General features: G+C 43.6%; 1 protein-coding gene across 1 annotated transcript in view; it reads left to right on the top strand.

Moving 5' to 3' along the window:
* The window catches only part of SLC24A2 (solute carrier family 24 (sodium/potassium/calcium exchanger), member 2), a 289,987-nt gene that overhangs the window by 249,733 nt on the left and 25,908 nt on the right, over positions 1-14,346 (top strand). The window contains exon 8 of the mRNA XM_011992665.1: positions 9,353-9,484. Coding sequence (XP_011848055.1) covers positions 9,353-9,484 — 132 coding nt within the window. The remainder of the gene's footprint in view (positions 1-9,352; positions 9,485-14,346) is intronic.

The following is a 14,346-nucleotide window of genomic DNA, read 5'->3' as shown; positions in this document are numbered from 1 at the left end:
CCCAAAGGATTATAAGTCATGCTGCTATAAAGACACATGCACACGTATGTTTATTGCGGCACTATTCACAATAGCAAAGACTTGGAATCAACCTAAATGTCCATCAGTGACAGACTGGATTAAGAAAATGTGGCACATATACACGATGGAATACTATGTAGCCATAAAAAAGGATGAGTTTGTGTCCTTTGTAGGGACATGGAGGCAGGCAGCTGGAAACCATCATTCTTAGCAAACTGTCGCAAGAACAGAAAACCAAACACTGCATGTTCTCACTGATAGGTGGAAATTGAACAATGAGATCACTTGGACATGGGAAGGGAAACATCACACACCAGGTCCTATTGTTGGGAGGGGGGAGGGGGGAACGATAGCATTACGAGATATACCTAATGTAAATGACGAGTTAATGGGTGCAGCACACCAACATGGCACACGTATACATAGGTAACAAACCTGCACATTGTGCACATGTACCCTAGAACTTAAAGTATAATTTAAAAAAAAAAAAGAAAAAAAAAGAAATTATTGATATCACTAAAGTCAATGAATGCTTGATAAATATTGGATAAGTGGGAAGATGGAGGTACAAAATTTTTGCATTTTCCACCTTCAAATCAAATAATTGAATTATAGAATCATATTGCTGGAAATGTTATAATTCACCTAGTCAAGCTTTTTTTCTCCTACATGTCTTTGAAGAAATTGTTTTCCTAAATATTTACTTTAAATAACTAACATTTGTTTGAGTGTTTGAGTGTTCACTATGTGCCAAACACTATTCTAAGTGCTCTTCCTGGATTATCCTAGTTAATTTTATAACAACGATGTTATAAATTCCATTCTTTTACATTTAAGACAGCCTTGGGCTTGACTTCCTATTTAGTAGAAAACCATATGAAAAGTGTGTCTTTGTCTCTCGATCCCCTCTCCAACCATCCCTGCAATTAGGTAAGACACTCTCAAGATGTCTTCTCCTAGGAGCCTCCCACACACTCACTATAGGCACACACTTTTTTTTTTTTTTTTACCAGTTTCCAAGGAAATCTAATTGGAAAAATAAAACATGCCACCTTTGTCAGAGAGAGTATTTTTAATGCTTCAATAATGAAAGAGGAGGGAGGTAGGAGGAGAAGCAGATAGTTCCTTGTTTAAAGATGATGCTGTTTTTGTTGTGCATATTCTTCTCATGGGACTCTGTTGGCCTTTGAACACTGAATGTTGGAGTCTGAAAATAACCTATTTCCTCTTTCAGTTCTTGCTAAAGTTAGCCCCAGGAAAGTTTATTGTTATAAAGGGCTTAATCCATCTTCTACAATGTCCCCCAGATATCCATTTTAGAAGTAGCCAGAGCCAGATTATCCACAGTTATGGGAATCAGGGGTGACATCAGCAATGAAGTGCACATAAAATCACAAGCCCTCATTTTGGTCATAGCGCACTTGGTTGCCACAGCGCACTTGGTTGCCACCTCCTTCTACCTCAAACTGAGCTAAATCTCTACTTTTTTCTTGGGTAGAGATGCTAAAGAACAAGTCTTTCTTCCTAACTTATATTTGAAGTCCTGATATTCACTGATGACTTAGCACCTGCACTTCATTTTTAAATTTGCACCTAGGAACTTGGAGATGTTACTCAGTGAGCTAAAGGAGAGAAGAGGGCATCTCAGTGGCCCCTACTCTCCACACACCCCCAGGTCTGCCCTTCATTTCACTTTCAATGCTGCTGTGGATGTTGCATGACTCTGAGAAGAGAAAAGGAATACAATATTCAGATGTTTATCAGCTTTTTAAAGAAATATGAGGCTGGGAACAGTAGCTCACACCCATAATCCCAGCACTTTGGGAGGCCAAGGCAGGGGGATCACTTGAGTCAGCCTGGGCAACTAAGTGAGATCTTGTCTCTACAAAAAATAAACAAAAATTAGCCATGGTGGTACATACCTGTAGTCTCAGCTACTTGGGAGGCTAAAGTGGGAAGATTGCTTGAACCCAGGGAGATGGAGGCTGCAGTGAACTGAGATCATGCCACTGCAATCTAGCACTCTAGTGTAGGTGACAGAGTGAGACTCTGTCTCAAAAAAATAAAAATAAAAATAAAAAAATAAAAAGAAAGAAATGTGAGCCATTCAAACCATTAGAAATTAGATTTAGGCTCAAGAAAATAGAAAAAAAAAAGTCAATTAAATGCTTCATTGCCGGGGTCTGACCCACAGACCCAGGCTGCACAACAGATGAATAACATACTCAGACACCGATATTCAGTGAAAGAGCAGCTAGGGGGCCAGGCCACTCACAGAGCTGTGGCAGCCACACGCCTTGACTAGCTGGCCCAGCCAGCATTTTTTCAGCGCAGATTTAATGACAAAGGTTTTGAGTCAACACCACTACAGAGTAATTACACACAGATGATTAAAGGCCAGGTTTCTGGAGACATGAGTAAACAAACTATTCAGATAAACTCCCTTGTATTATTGTACCTACTTCTCGCCCTCTGCCCCAGGATAAGAGCCACTGCTTTCAGCTCATTCTTCCCCAAAGCTTTGTAAACCGCCCCCGATCCCCGGGCCTTCCAAGAAGATTTGCTTCTCTTTCCTATAATTTCCTCTTACAATTTTTTCCACCACCCTGACTGAACTGTTACACTGCATGTTTGCTATACCTAGCTTTTATTTTAATAGATTAAATTTATTACAAAACAAAGCTGAGAAGCCTGGTATAACTGGATGTAAAAACCATTTGTATCTATTTTTAGGACTGAGGAAAGGAGGGAGTGTGGAATAGGGGAAGATCCTTAAGCTGCGAGTTAGGGGTTACTGAGGGTTGGCCTGGCACTGCCACTTTTCTTCAACAGGTCACTCCATCTCAGGTTCCCTACCCATCAAATGGAAGGGGCTGGTCTCAAGGACAAGACTTTTCCAATTCTGAAATTCTGGAGCTCCTTCTCTTGGGGCCTAAAGCTCCTGCTCTAAAGGACTGCAGACATCTATGATTGCAGCTTGTCTGTTGTGATCTATTATTGTCCATATGATTAATTGAGTAACAAGTTCTTGTACAGGAAGGTAACCCACATTAAAACATCCCAGGAGACAATTAAGCTCTGCCTTGCAATAAGATAGTGTTTAAGATCTGGCAGGGCCTAGAAGCAGTGAGATGCACTAATGTTTTTAAAGTCAATGAATTATGTTTTTACATAAATACGTAAGTGCTGACATTCTATTTTGACCCAGCATCATGCCACACTGAAAGGGCTTCCCAGTGATAAGAGGTGGCACTCCTAAGAGTTGAAGTGAGCCGGGAGAGAGATGTAAGAACTTCACTCCCAGCCTGAATCAAGCCTCAACTGGGATTTAGGCAAATCTGGGTGATCCTCTGAGATTGCTCCTTGTGAATTGGTGTTGAGATGTTATTACCAGTCAATAAAACTGAACTTGAATTAGGCCTATTTTCAGATGCCTCCTGGATTTTCACTTTAATTCTCTGACAGGAGAGATTGTGTTAAAGCAGGTTCTCCTTCACTCTGGAATCTTGCTCAGTGCCCTTCACAGACAAAAACAAATAAGAAACTGCGTTGCCTCCAAGAAATATTTTTCTGGCTTCTGAGGCAACCTCTGAACTAGTGAATCCAGCTCAGGCCCCTCCACCGAAGACCTGATGTTTATTTGGGGACAAACATCTATACCAAATTCACGTGGAAAAAGTGTAAGATGCACATGCAAAGAAGCTGAATGGATTCTCATGATGCTATGAGAATCTGGACCGGCTACTGCTGTACCTCTCCCATTTACCAGATAAAAAAAAAAAAGGCAAGCTGATTTTACCCCTTCCAGTAGATGCTAACTGACCTCTGAAACTCTTCTCTTCTGTGCTCCGTAAGAGTTCTGATGGCCGAACCTCCAGATTTCAACCTCCAGTATTGATAAATGAGTCCTAGAAGGTGGTTATCCATTTGTTACCAGTTGTCACTTAGAATAACATTTATATTCTCTTTATCAAGTCTTTTTTTTTCTTTGAGACAGAGCCTCTGTTGTCAGGCTACAGTGCAGCAGCGAGATCTCAGTTCACTGCAACCTGTGCCTCCTGGGTTCAAGTGATTCTCCTGCCTCAAGCCTCCTAAGTAGCTGGGATTGCAGGCACCTGTCATCACACCCAACTAATTTTTGTATTTTTAGTAGAGATGGGGTTTCACCATGTTGACCAGGCTGGTCTCGAACTCCTGACCTCAAGTGATCCACCTGCCTTGGCCTCCCAAAGTGCTGGGATTACAGACCTGAGCCACCGAGCCCGGCTCTCAAGTCTTTTCAACCTGATACAGTTACACTAAAATTTCTATTACACCACTGAAGAATGTTACATTTCTTTAGTCCTGCCTCACCTTTTTTCACAAGATTCGAGGCTACTTACAAAAATACGTCTAATGAAAAAGGATAAAATGAATGGTTTTGAGAAATACAGCTCAGGATGAGAAAGGACAGTAGTAAGACTGAAACACGATGAGCACAGATCCAGCACTGTCATTGTTGGGTGCATGACTTGGGCAGACTTTCCTATAAACAGCGAGAAAACCCATGTGAAGTCCCGCATTTTGACACCTAGTCTAGTGTTTACATGTGGTCCCCTGACCTGCATTAATAAGATATCTTATAGAGACACCAGATTCCTGCTTCCTGTGTAATTCATAGAGCGATCCCAGGCTGCTCAGTAAACGAAGTCACAGCATGTGGGTGCCTTTGTCCCAGAAGCATTGCAATCAATCGTAAGTTTCAGATTGTCTCTCAAGTCAATATAGGCAGTCCAGGGCTCGAATGGCCCTTGATGGGTGTCAGAAACTCAGAGCCTCACATATTGTTCCTCTACCCCATGGCCCAAGATTTTCTTCTGCTGTGGGCAAAATGTCCCCTCCAGCCATCAGGAAGGAAGACGGAAGGATACACCCCCACCCTTTAAAGACAGATCTAGGAAGTTGTGTGGCGGACACTTTAATACATCCTTTGGCCAGAACTTAATCACATTGCCACACCTGGCCAAGAAGGCTGAAATTATTCCAGGCCTAGCTAAAAGCAAGCTTTCTATTTGTTAAAGCCAAAAGGCAGTACTGTCGTCCCTTGGTATCCATGGGGGATTGGTTCCAAGATCCCCAAGGATACCAAATTCCATGGATGCTCAAGCCCCTGATATAAAATGGGGTAGAATTTGCATGTAACAAATATGTATCCTCCCATATCCTTTAAATCATCTCTAGATTGCTTAGAATGACTAATGCAATGTAAATGCTATGTAAATAGTTGTTACACTGTATCGCTTTTTATTTGTATCACTTTTTATTGAAAGTTACTTTACCACAGTTCTGGAGGCTAGAAGTCCAGGCTCCAGGCGTTGGCAGGGTTGGTTTCCTCGGAGGCCTCTCTCCTTTGCTTGCTGGCACCACCTTCCTGCTGTGCCCCCATCTTCATGTGGCCTTTCCTCTGTGCACAGGAACCCCTGGTGTCTCTCCAGGTGTCCTGATCTTCTCCTGTAAGGACACCAGGCAGATTCGATTAGGACCCACCCTAGTGGCCCTGTTTTAACTTAATTACCTCTTTGAAGATCCTATCTCCAAATAAGTCACATTCTGAGGTACTGATGGGGAGAGGTGGGGGTTGCAGCTTCAACATATGAATTTGGTTGGGGAGGAAGGAAGGGGCATGATTGGGAGGAACACAATTCAGTCCACAATAGGCAGAATAGATATAGGAAGACAAGCAGTAGTCTCTTGCCACGTAACCTGCCAGCATCCCTGTAACTGAATAAATACTGCAGTAATTCTTTGGAATCTTCTGTTCTGTCTCACCTTTTAAATCCAAGACTCCTCAAAAGCACGAGTCCCAGAATTAAATGCAGTGCTTTGCACCTGTAGGTGCTCAGTGACTGCTTGCAGGTGTTGGTGGTGACTGCTCATGGAATCACAGCCTGAGCAGACACTGGAACTCAGGATTCCTGATTCTCTACCACCTACTCCGCCCAGCATGCTGCACTGGCTCTTTTAAGTTCTGACAACCAACACACCACTACGCACCATGTGGGAACTTAAAGTCATATGTTTTTGTGTCAGATTTTTCATATCAAAGATTACAAGGCCCTAAAGCTTTACACAATTCTAGGGCTACTACAGAGACCCCAGCAGATATCAAACTATTTTAAGCCCTTATATCAAAAGCCATTTGAATCCTTTCTGGACCATTTTGCTTTGTTTTGTTTTCTATGGACACTCTGCAGAAGTTTTAGGAGGTAAGGGTGAGTTGTCACAAGGTCAAAGCCAGCATATCACAACTCTAGGAAAAGTTGGAAGATCGCTGCCCTAACCTCAGTTGCCTCTCCCCTGGAGCATCCAGTTTGAACAAAGACAAAATGAGCCTCAAACTTGGAACAGTATTTTTTTCTTCCACTTCCCTAACCAGCTTGCAAGCTGCCTCCCATTGAGTCAGAGTGAGATTTTACTTGGCAAAGACAATTTCACCTAATGTATGCCAACAGCCTTGTTCCTGGGGTACCTCTCAAATCCACCCCAGGATTCTAGGCTCCCGTACTTCCCTGTAGCAGGACTTGGCTCCCAGGAGGCTGTGAAGTTTCCATGGAGGGCCCTGTTGGCACAGCCTGAGACATAGTCTCTTCTCCTAATCCATTTCTGCCCTAGCAACAGCTACCTCCAATGCAGCTTTGGAAGCTGTACAATATAGCTAATTGTTTGCATTGGACAGTAGTGTGTTTAGAGCTTATACATCCAAACAGACTATTATTTTCTGCTATTTGCTAGTGGCAATGCCTGCCTGGTGACTTTGGCAGATGGAGAAAGGAGCTAATCCGTAGGTTATAAGCAGAAGGGTTATTGATGAAATGTCACCATCTGTTGGTGTCATTAAAATGATATGAGTCATAAAGAGTTGCTTTTGTGTTTTATCAGAAAATGATTAGCTTGAAGTTGAGAGAGAAGTTGCTAGATTGTGGATGGTAGTGATGAACAGAGCTCGGGGGAGGCATCAATCCCAGAACGGGGAGGAGCCTTAATGAACTCATCAGCTTGATGGGTCTTCAAGGAAGCTGACTGACCCTCTGCTCGAAAAAAAAAAATCATCTCTCATGTGAGATCGGGTATTTATTAAGAATGATGCAATGCCCCAAGGCTCCCATGCCTATTTCTGGGACAACTTCCAGGAGGTAAGGGGAAACTCATTCATTTGGGTTAAACAAGAAGGATCGTACCTGGGAGGGAACAGACAGGAAAACATACCTGTCTCCTTAATCCACATTGGCCCCATGACACAAAGATTATTCACATAGCTAGCTGGCACCTTGGGAGGCTGGTGAGCCCAATAGGGAATGATATTCTGTACAGCTGCTATATCCACAAGGAAGAGACAGAGGTGGCATAGAAGAGGGACCAGAGCCAGCACACCAAGCTTCCATCAAAGATTTCTTCCATTTCAGGATGGAAGAAAGCAATGGATGAAATAATATGTGAATTGCATAGCAAAGAAACAGGGAGTGTGAGGTGTGTATTTAATAAGGATCCAGGGCACCAAACTAAACTGTGCCAACTTCCTGATTCTGCCTTATTATTATACCTAATTCCTTTAAATTCCATCATGTTTGCTGTTTACAAATTCTTTTACCCACTGCCAAGGACATATACCCAAAGCAGAAGAACCTGTTGTTACCAACCTTTTTCAACATGGCCTGGCATCCCTTTTTTAAATTATTATTTCAAATTGTAACCCCTAGAGAGAGTTGAAGAGATTGTATAAACCACTACACATACTTTCGGCAGTACCTCAGGTTTGCCAGGTCAATAAACAAGACGTAGCATTGCTGCGAGCCCGGCCTCGAGGCCAGCTGACCTTAGCCTGCCTCTCCTGCCACCTCTGTAGGGACACAGGTGCTGGAGGGGTGCGCTGTTACTGTTTGAAAAGTGTGTGGTGCTGGAAGCAAAAGCCCCAGGGGTGGGAGCTTTCTAAAGTTATTTATATGGTCTCAAAAGGAAGCATCAGTGGAAAAGTTCCTGTTGATATTTTTAGATCTGTTGCGTGGTCCACTGCTGCACTTTCATTTTTAAACAAGCAGGGAAGGGAGTGATTGATGATGTCTACAGTGCTGTTTTGGAAGTGTTGAGGGCTCAGCTGACAGTCTAATAGTCACCCCCTGCTGGGCCCAGATCCTCCATCTCTTCCAGCCCTGACTTCAGAAGCTACTGACTTCAGTGGCTGACAAATAAAACGCTGGCCACTGGCTGCCAAGTCAGAGACTCTGAAGTTTCTTCCCTGGCTCCAACACCCTGTGCAGGTTCAATGTCTTGCTCGACTTCTACCTTCTGTTTCTGAGGACTGAGGCATATGTTTGCATAAGTTGTCTTTGGCTGCAAGTACAATGGCTTAGAACTTAACTGTGGTTAAGCAGGTGACTAACTGACAACCTGAGAAGGGTGTGAGGGTGAGAGGGAGAAATGAAGAGAGGTCAGTCAATGGGTACAAACTTACAGTTAGATAGAAGAAATCAGTTCTAATGTTCCTTAGGAGACTAGGGTGACCATAGCTAGCAACAACACGCTGTATGTTTCAAAGCTAGAAGACAGGGCTCAGAATATTACCACACGTAGAAATGAAACACTCAAGGTGATGGAGACCCCAAATACCCCGACTTGATCATTACACATTCAATGCATGTAAAAAATACACGTACCCCATAAATATGTAAAGTATCAATGAAAGAAAAAAAACACAACTACACAAAAATCTATGCACTTAGTTATTCCAAGGCCAGTGGGAAGTTAATCTCTCTTAGTAGTATTACTGAATTGTTTCTGTGGTTACTTTCATTGGCCTGATGAAAATCAGTGTTCAAAACAAAAAAGAGAAACAAAGAAATTTTAATTTTTATCAGTGTTCTCCTTCCCCAGGAGCCTGAAGCTTGTGGCTCTGTCTTCAAGGAAATGGAAAGATGGGGGAGATGGTGGTCATCAAGTCTTTTCCTCCACAGATAGTTTCTTATAAGAAGCTCGTGAATTGTACTTGTAAGCCCACTCCAGTTGAATAATCAGTTGATGAACATGAGAAGCTGAAGAGCATTCAAGAGAGAAAAGAAAATTCTTACATGCTCATGGCTGGGCAATGTATTATTTGTTCCTAGGACTCAGACTGTGACAAATGAGGTTTTCTTACAAACCTCAAAAACACACATATGAAGCTACTGGAATGAGTCCAGAAAACTCCTGATAAGACATGGAGCTTTCCCCTTGTTCTGTGCTCCTGCTGTTGTGCCTGTGTACATTTAACATTTTTGTTTGTTTAATTTTACCTCTTTTTCTGCCACAGACCACAGAGACAGCTGATGATGAGGAGGACCAGCCTCTTAGCCTTGCCTGGCCTTCTGAAACCCGCAAGCAAGTCACATTTCTGATCGTTTTCCCCATAGTGTTTCCTCTCTGGATTACCTTACCTGATGTTCGCAAACCTGTAAGTAAAGCATTTTTAAAATAGTTTCCTTGTAAAACGTATGGTACATAACAGGGTGCATAGTCTGCTTCAGTTTGTGTTAAAAGGAAAGAGGAAATACACTTGTATCAAAATTTCACATGTACCGCAAAAATAGGTACAACTATTATGTAACAAAAAAAATTTAAGTTTAAGGAAAAAGAGAAAGTGACATATAAGAAGACACAAATTTCTCTCAGCAGACACACAATCATACTGATTGTTCAAGTTATCAAATCTGCATAACAAACTACCCCAAAACTTAGTGATGTGAAACAACCATCATTTTAGTCTGCCCTTGGATCCTGTCAATCAGGAATTTGAATAGGACACATTGTGGATGGCTTGTCTCTGCTCCATAATGTCTGTGGCCTGAGTAGGAAGACTTGAAGGGTTACGTGTATCTCATCTTGGAGCTACAATCATCTGGAGGCTTCTTTGTCGTTTCTGGCACCTGGGCAGAAATTATTCAAAGACTAGGCTCAGCTGGGACTGTCTACTGGAATGCCTAAACATGGCCTCTTCATGTAACTTGGGCTTCCTCACAGCATGGTGGCCTCAGGATAGTGAAATGTTTTATGTAAGAGGTGAGTCAGGACTCCAAGAGTGAGTGTTTCAGTGACAGAATGCAGAAGCTGCATGGTCTATGATGATTCAGTCCCAGAAGTTACATAGATTCACTTCTGCTATGCCCTACTGACCAAAGCAGTCATAAGTGTGTCTTGATTAAAGGGGAAGGAGACAAAAAGTTTACGTAGAATACATCAGTGTCATGTAGCATATCACTCTCCTGTTGGGAAGAGTGTCAAAGAATTTGCAACTGTGTTTTAAAACCACCACAGTGATTGTCTCTGAGAAGGTGAGAAGGGCGACTGAAGGTCTGAGGCAGGAAGGTTACTCACATTTTCTTGAGCATTCTTGTGACTATGAACATTATTAATTAATTCAAAAATGTAAAGAGATGCATTTATGTAATATAAATGCCTACATGTCTGATGTTCTCTCTCTTATGTTACTATCATTACTTTAATCGATTTTATTATCTACCATTATCATGTACTGGGTGCTCTGAACACAACATCAGCCAAGTACACTCTGAGTGTAGACCATATCAAGAGTATACCCCCACCCACTATTGTTGAAGTGAGTTCTTGGGCCATTAGCCCCAGAGGTGAAAGAACTAATGAGAGAAGGAGAAACAGCTCTACTTAGTATAGCACCACACATACAAACTCATTCAACAAAACTGTATACCTAATATGCATCAGATTCTGTACTAAGTGTTCCCCGTGAGAGTCTCATTTCTGCTTGGAACAGCGCACAGTATACTCAGAAATCCAGTCCATCCCAGGGCTGGCCCTTGCAGGAAGCAATGAGAGAAGCCCCAGCAGCTACCCTGCCCATGCTTCAGGGACTGGCTCTCAAAGGGGGACTGCACAGGGAGGAGAGCATTGTGGACAGCTCCACTTTCTTGTTCTGTGCATCAGCCAGGGCAGTTGTCATAAGCCGGGTAACAACTGCCTTGATTGATTCCTGTTGGTTTGCCAGCAGCTGCCATCAGGAGGCTTTGATCTTCTCTAATACCTTCTGGATCTTTCAATTCAGATTGGCAAGAGGATGAACATTTTGCCCACCTTTATTCTAAAAGTCCTTCCCAACCCTGAGAGCCCAGGGCCTTGAGTTATTGGCCCACAGTAAACTATATTATGTAATTTCAGGAAACATCTAGGGTAGGAATATGTATATTGTTGGCATAAATAGAAAAACTTAGGCACAAAGAAATTAGCTAATTTATACCTGGTCATTTCCTAGAAAGTAGGGCTGAGATCCAGACCCAGGTCTATGTGACCACATGGCTTTGGCTTTGCTTCATATTTAGTGATGCCAGAAAGTAGAAAAAAAAATCATTTAAAAAAAAAATCATTTCTAAAAGCACTTGGAATAGAATATTTTGATAACTTTCAGCATAATTTATCATTAAGTCTTCAAGAGCTCCTTCATTTGAAAAAGACAGAAGAAAAAACCCATCCCATTAGCCTCGCCCTTAAATAATGCAGCCTAGTGGAGAGCCATGTCTTGTCAAGTAGACAACAAGAAAGGGTATCTTGTAGGGACTCCCAACAGTATAGGTTTCCTGGTAAAGGATACATGACACAGGTGTGGCTCACTTAAAGCAATATTTAAGCTTCTTTATTCAAGATACCATTGTACAGCATCTGCACTATGCAAAGGCCTGGCTTCCTGAAAACCCACAACCAAACAGCTGAATGTGTTTGATTTTTCTTGGCTCACACCACATTGACATTTCTAAGATATGCATGCATTGTCTCTAGTGTCTCTCTCCCTCTCTCTCTCTCCCACCCCCCCGCCCCCATTGCTCTGCTGTTTAGTCCAATGCTTTTGTTTGGCCCTAGGGAGGAAAATCAGGGAGACAGATACAGTTTTCTAAATTCCCAAAAAGGGCTTCATGTGGTGTGGCCCCCAGCAGAGTGAGCAGATTGGTTGATGAGAGGATGTTTGCATACAACCATTGAGGCACTCAGGAAGATGTGCAGGAATGGGAGGAAGATGCCAGTAAGTCAAGGCCCTTGACTCTCACGGGTGGGAGGAACTCAGAGAAAGGGCTGGCAAAGTGTTTATCCTCTTGGTAATCTGAGTTGAAAGGTCAAAGCAGCTTTTAGAGAAGATCAAAAGCTCCCAACTGGTAACTTTTGGAAAACCAACAAAAATCAATCAAGGCAGTCGTTACCTGGGTCATGACAACTGCTCTGGCTGATGCCACAATCCCGAGAGGCACAGAGGAAGAAAACAGAGCTGTCCCCAGTCCTCTGCTCCCTGTGCATTCCCCCTCTGAGAGCCAGCCCCTGCAGAATGAGCAGGGTAGCCAGCGGGGCTTTACCTCATTGCTCCCCCAAGTGCCAGCCCTTTAATGGACTGGATTTCTTTTCTTTTTCTGAGTATAATCTCTGCTGTTCCAAGCAGAAATAAGACTTTTATGAAGAACACTTTGGTTTTTTTCAACTGCCTTCTCAAATATTTATTGAGCACCTATTATGTGCCAAATACTGGGCCTTAGCCAGTGTTTAAGAGATATAAAGACAGGATTGCTGGCAAGATGGCAAAATAGGAACAGCTCCAGTATGCAGCTCCCAGCGAGATCGACACAGAAAGCAGGTGATTTCTGCATTTCCAACTAAGGTGGGGTGTGGGACGTCACCTCACCTGGGAAGTGCAAGGGATCAGGAAATTCTCTCCCCTACACAAGGGAAGCTGTGGAGGGACTGTGCCATGAGGAACAGTGCACTCCGGCCCAGACACTGTGCTTTTCCCACAGTCTTTGCAACTCACAGACCAGAAGATTCCCTCTGGTGCCTATGTTACCAGGGCCCTGGGTTTCAAGCACAAAACTGGGCAGTCATTCAGGCAGACACTGAGCTAGCTGCAGGAGTGGTTTTTTTCCATACCCCAGTGGTGCCTAGACACCAGTGAGACAGAAGCGTTCATTCTCCTGGAAAGAGGAATGAAGCCAGGGAGCCAAGTGGTCTGGCTCAATGGGTCCCACCCCCACGGAGCCCAGCAAGCTAAGATCCACTGACTTGAAATTCTTGCTGCCAGCATAATAGTCTGAGGTTGACCTGGGATGCTTGAGCTTGGTGGGGAAGTGATGTCCACCATTGCTGAGGCTTGAGTAGGCAGTTTTACCAACACAGTGTAAACAAAGCCACTGGGAAGTTCAAACTGGGCAGAGCACACTGCAGCTCAGCAAGGTCTCTGTGGCCAGACTGCTTCTATAGATTCCTCCTCTCTGGGAAGGGCATCTCTGAAAAAAAGGCAGCAGCCCCAGTCAGGGACATATAGATAAAACCCCCATCTCCCTGAGACAGAGCACCTGGGGGAAGGGGCGCCTGTGGGTGCAGCTTCAACAGACTTAAACATCCCTGCCTGCTGGCTCTGAAGAGAGCAGCAGATCTCCCAGCACAGCATTCAAGCTCTGCTAAGGGTCAGACTGCCTCGTCAAGTGGGTCCCTGACCCCCGTGTATCCTGACTGGGAGACACCTCCCAGTAGGTGCCAACAGATACCTCATACAGGAGGGCTCTGGCTGGCATCTGGCAGGTGCCCCTATGCGATGAAGTTTCCAGAGAAAAGAACAGGCAGCAATCTTTGCTGTTCTGCAGCCTCCACTGGTGATACCCAGGCAAACAGGGTCAGGAGTAGACCTCCAGCAAACTCCAGCAGACCTGCAGCAGAGGGGACTGTTAGAAGGAAAACTGAGCCACTCACACTTGTAATCCCAGCACTTTGGGAGGCCAAGGCAGGCAGATCACGAGGTCAAGATATTGAGACCATCCTAGCTAACATGGTAAAACTCCGTCTCTACTAAAAATACAAAAAATTAGCCAGGCATGGTGGCAGGTACTTGTAGTCCCAGCTACTCGGGAGACTGAGGCAGGAGAATGGTGTGAACCCAGAAGGCAGAACTTGCAGTGAGCCAAGATCGTGCCACTACACTCCAGCCTGGGCAACAGAGCAAGACTCTGTCTCAAAAAAAAAAAAAAAGGCAAACTAAAAAACACAAAGGAATAGCACGTCCACTCAGAGACCCCATCCGAAAGTCACCAACTGCAAAGACTGGAGGTAGATAAATTCACAAAGATGGGGAGAAAGCAAAAAGGCTGAAAATTCCAAAAACCTGAATGCATCTTCTCCTCTAAAGAATCACAACTCCTCACCAGCAGTGGAACAAAAATGGATGGAGAATGAGTTTGATGAATTGACAGAAGTAGGCTTCAGAAGGTGGGTAATAACAAACTCCTCCAAGCTAAAGGAGCATGTTCTAACCCA

The sequence above is a fragment of the Mandrillus leucophaeus genome, unplaced genomic scaffold, assembly GCF_000951045.1.
Source record: "Mandrillus leucophaeus isolate KB7577 unplaced genomic scaffold, Mleu.le_1.0 Scaffold415, whole genome shotgun sequence".
NCBI lineage: Eukaryota > Metazoa > Chordata > Mammalia > Primates > Cercopithecidae > Mandrillus > Mandrillus leucophaeus.
Note: the sequence above shows the minus strand (reverse complement) of the source record. Positions and strands in the feature narration are given on the sequence as shown.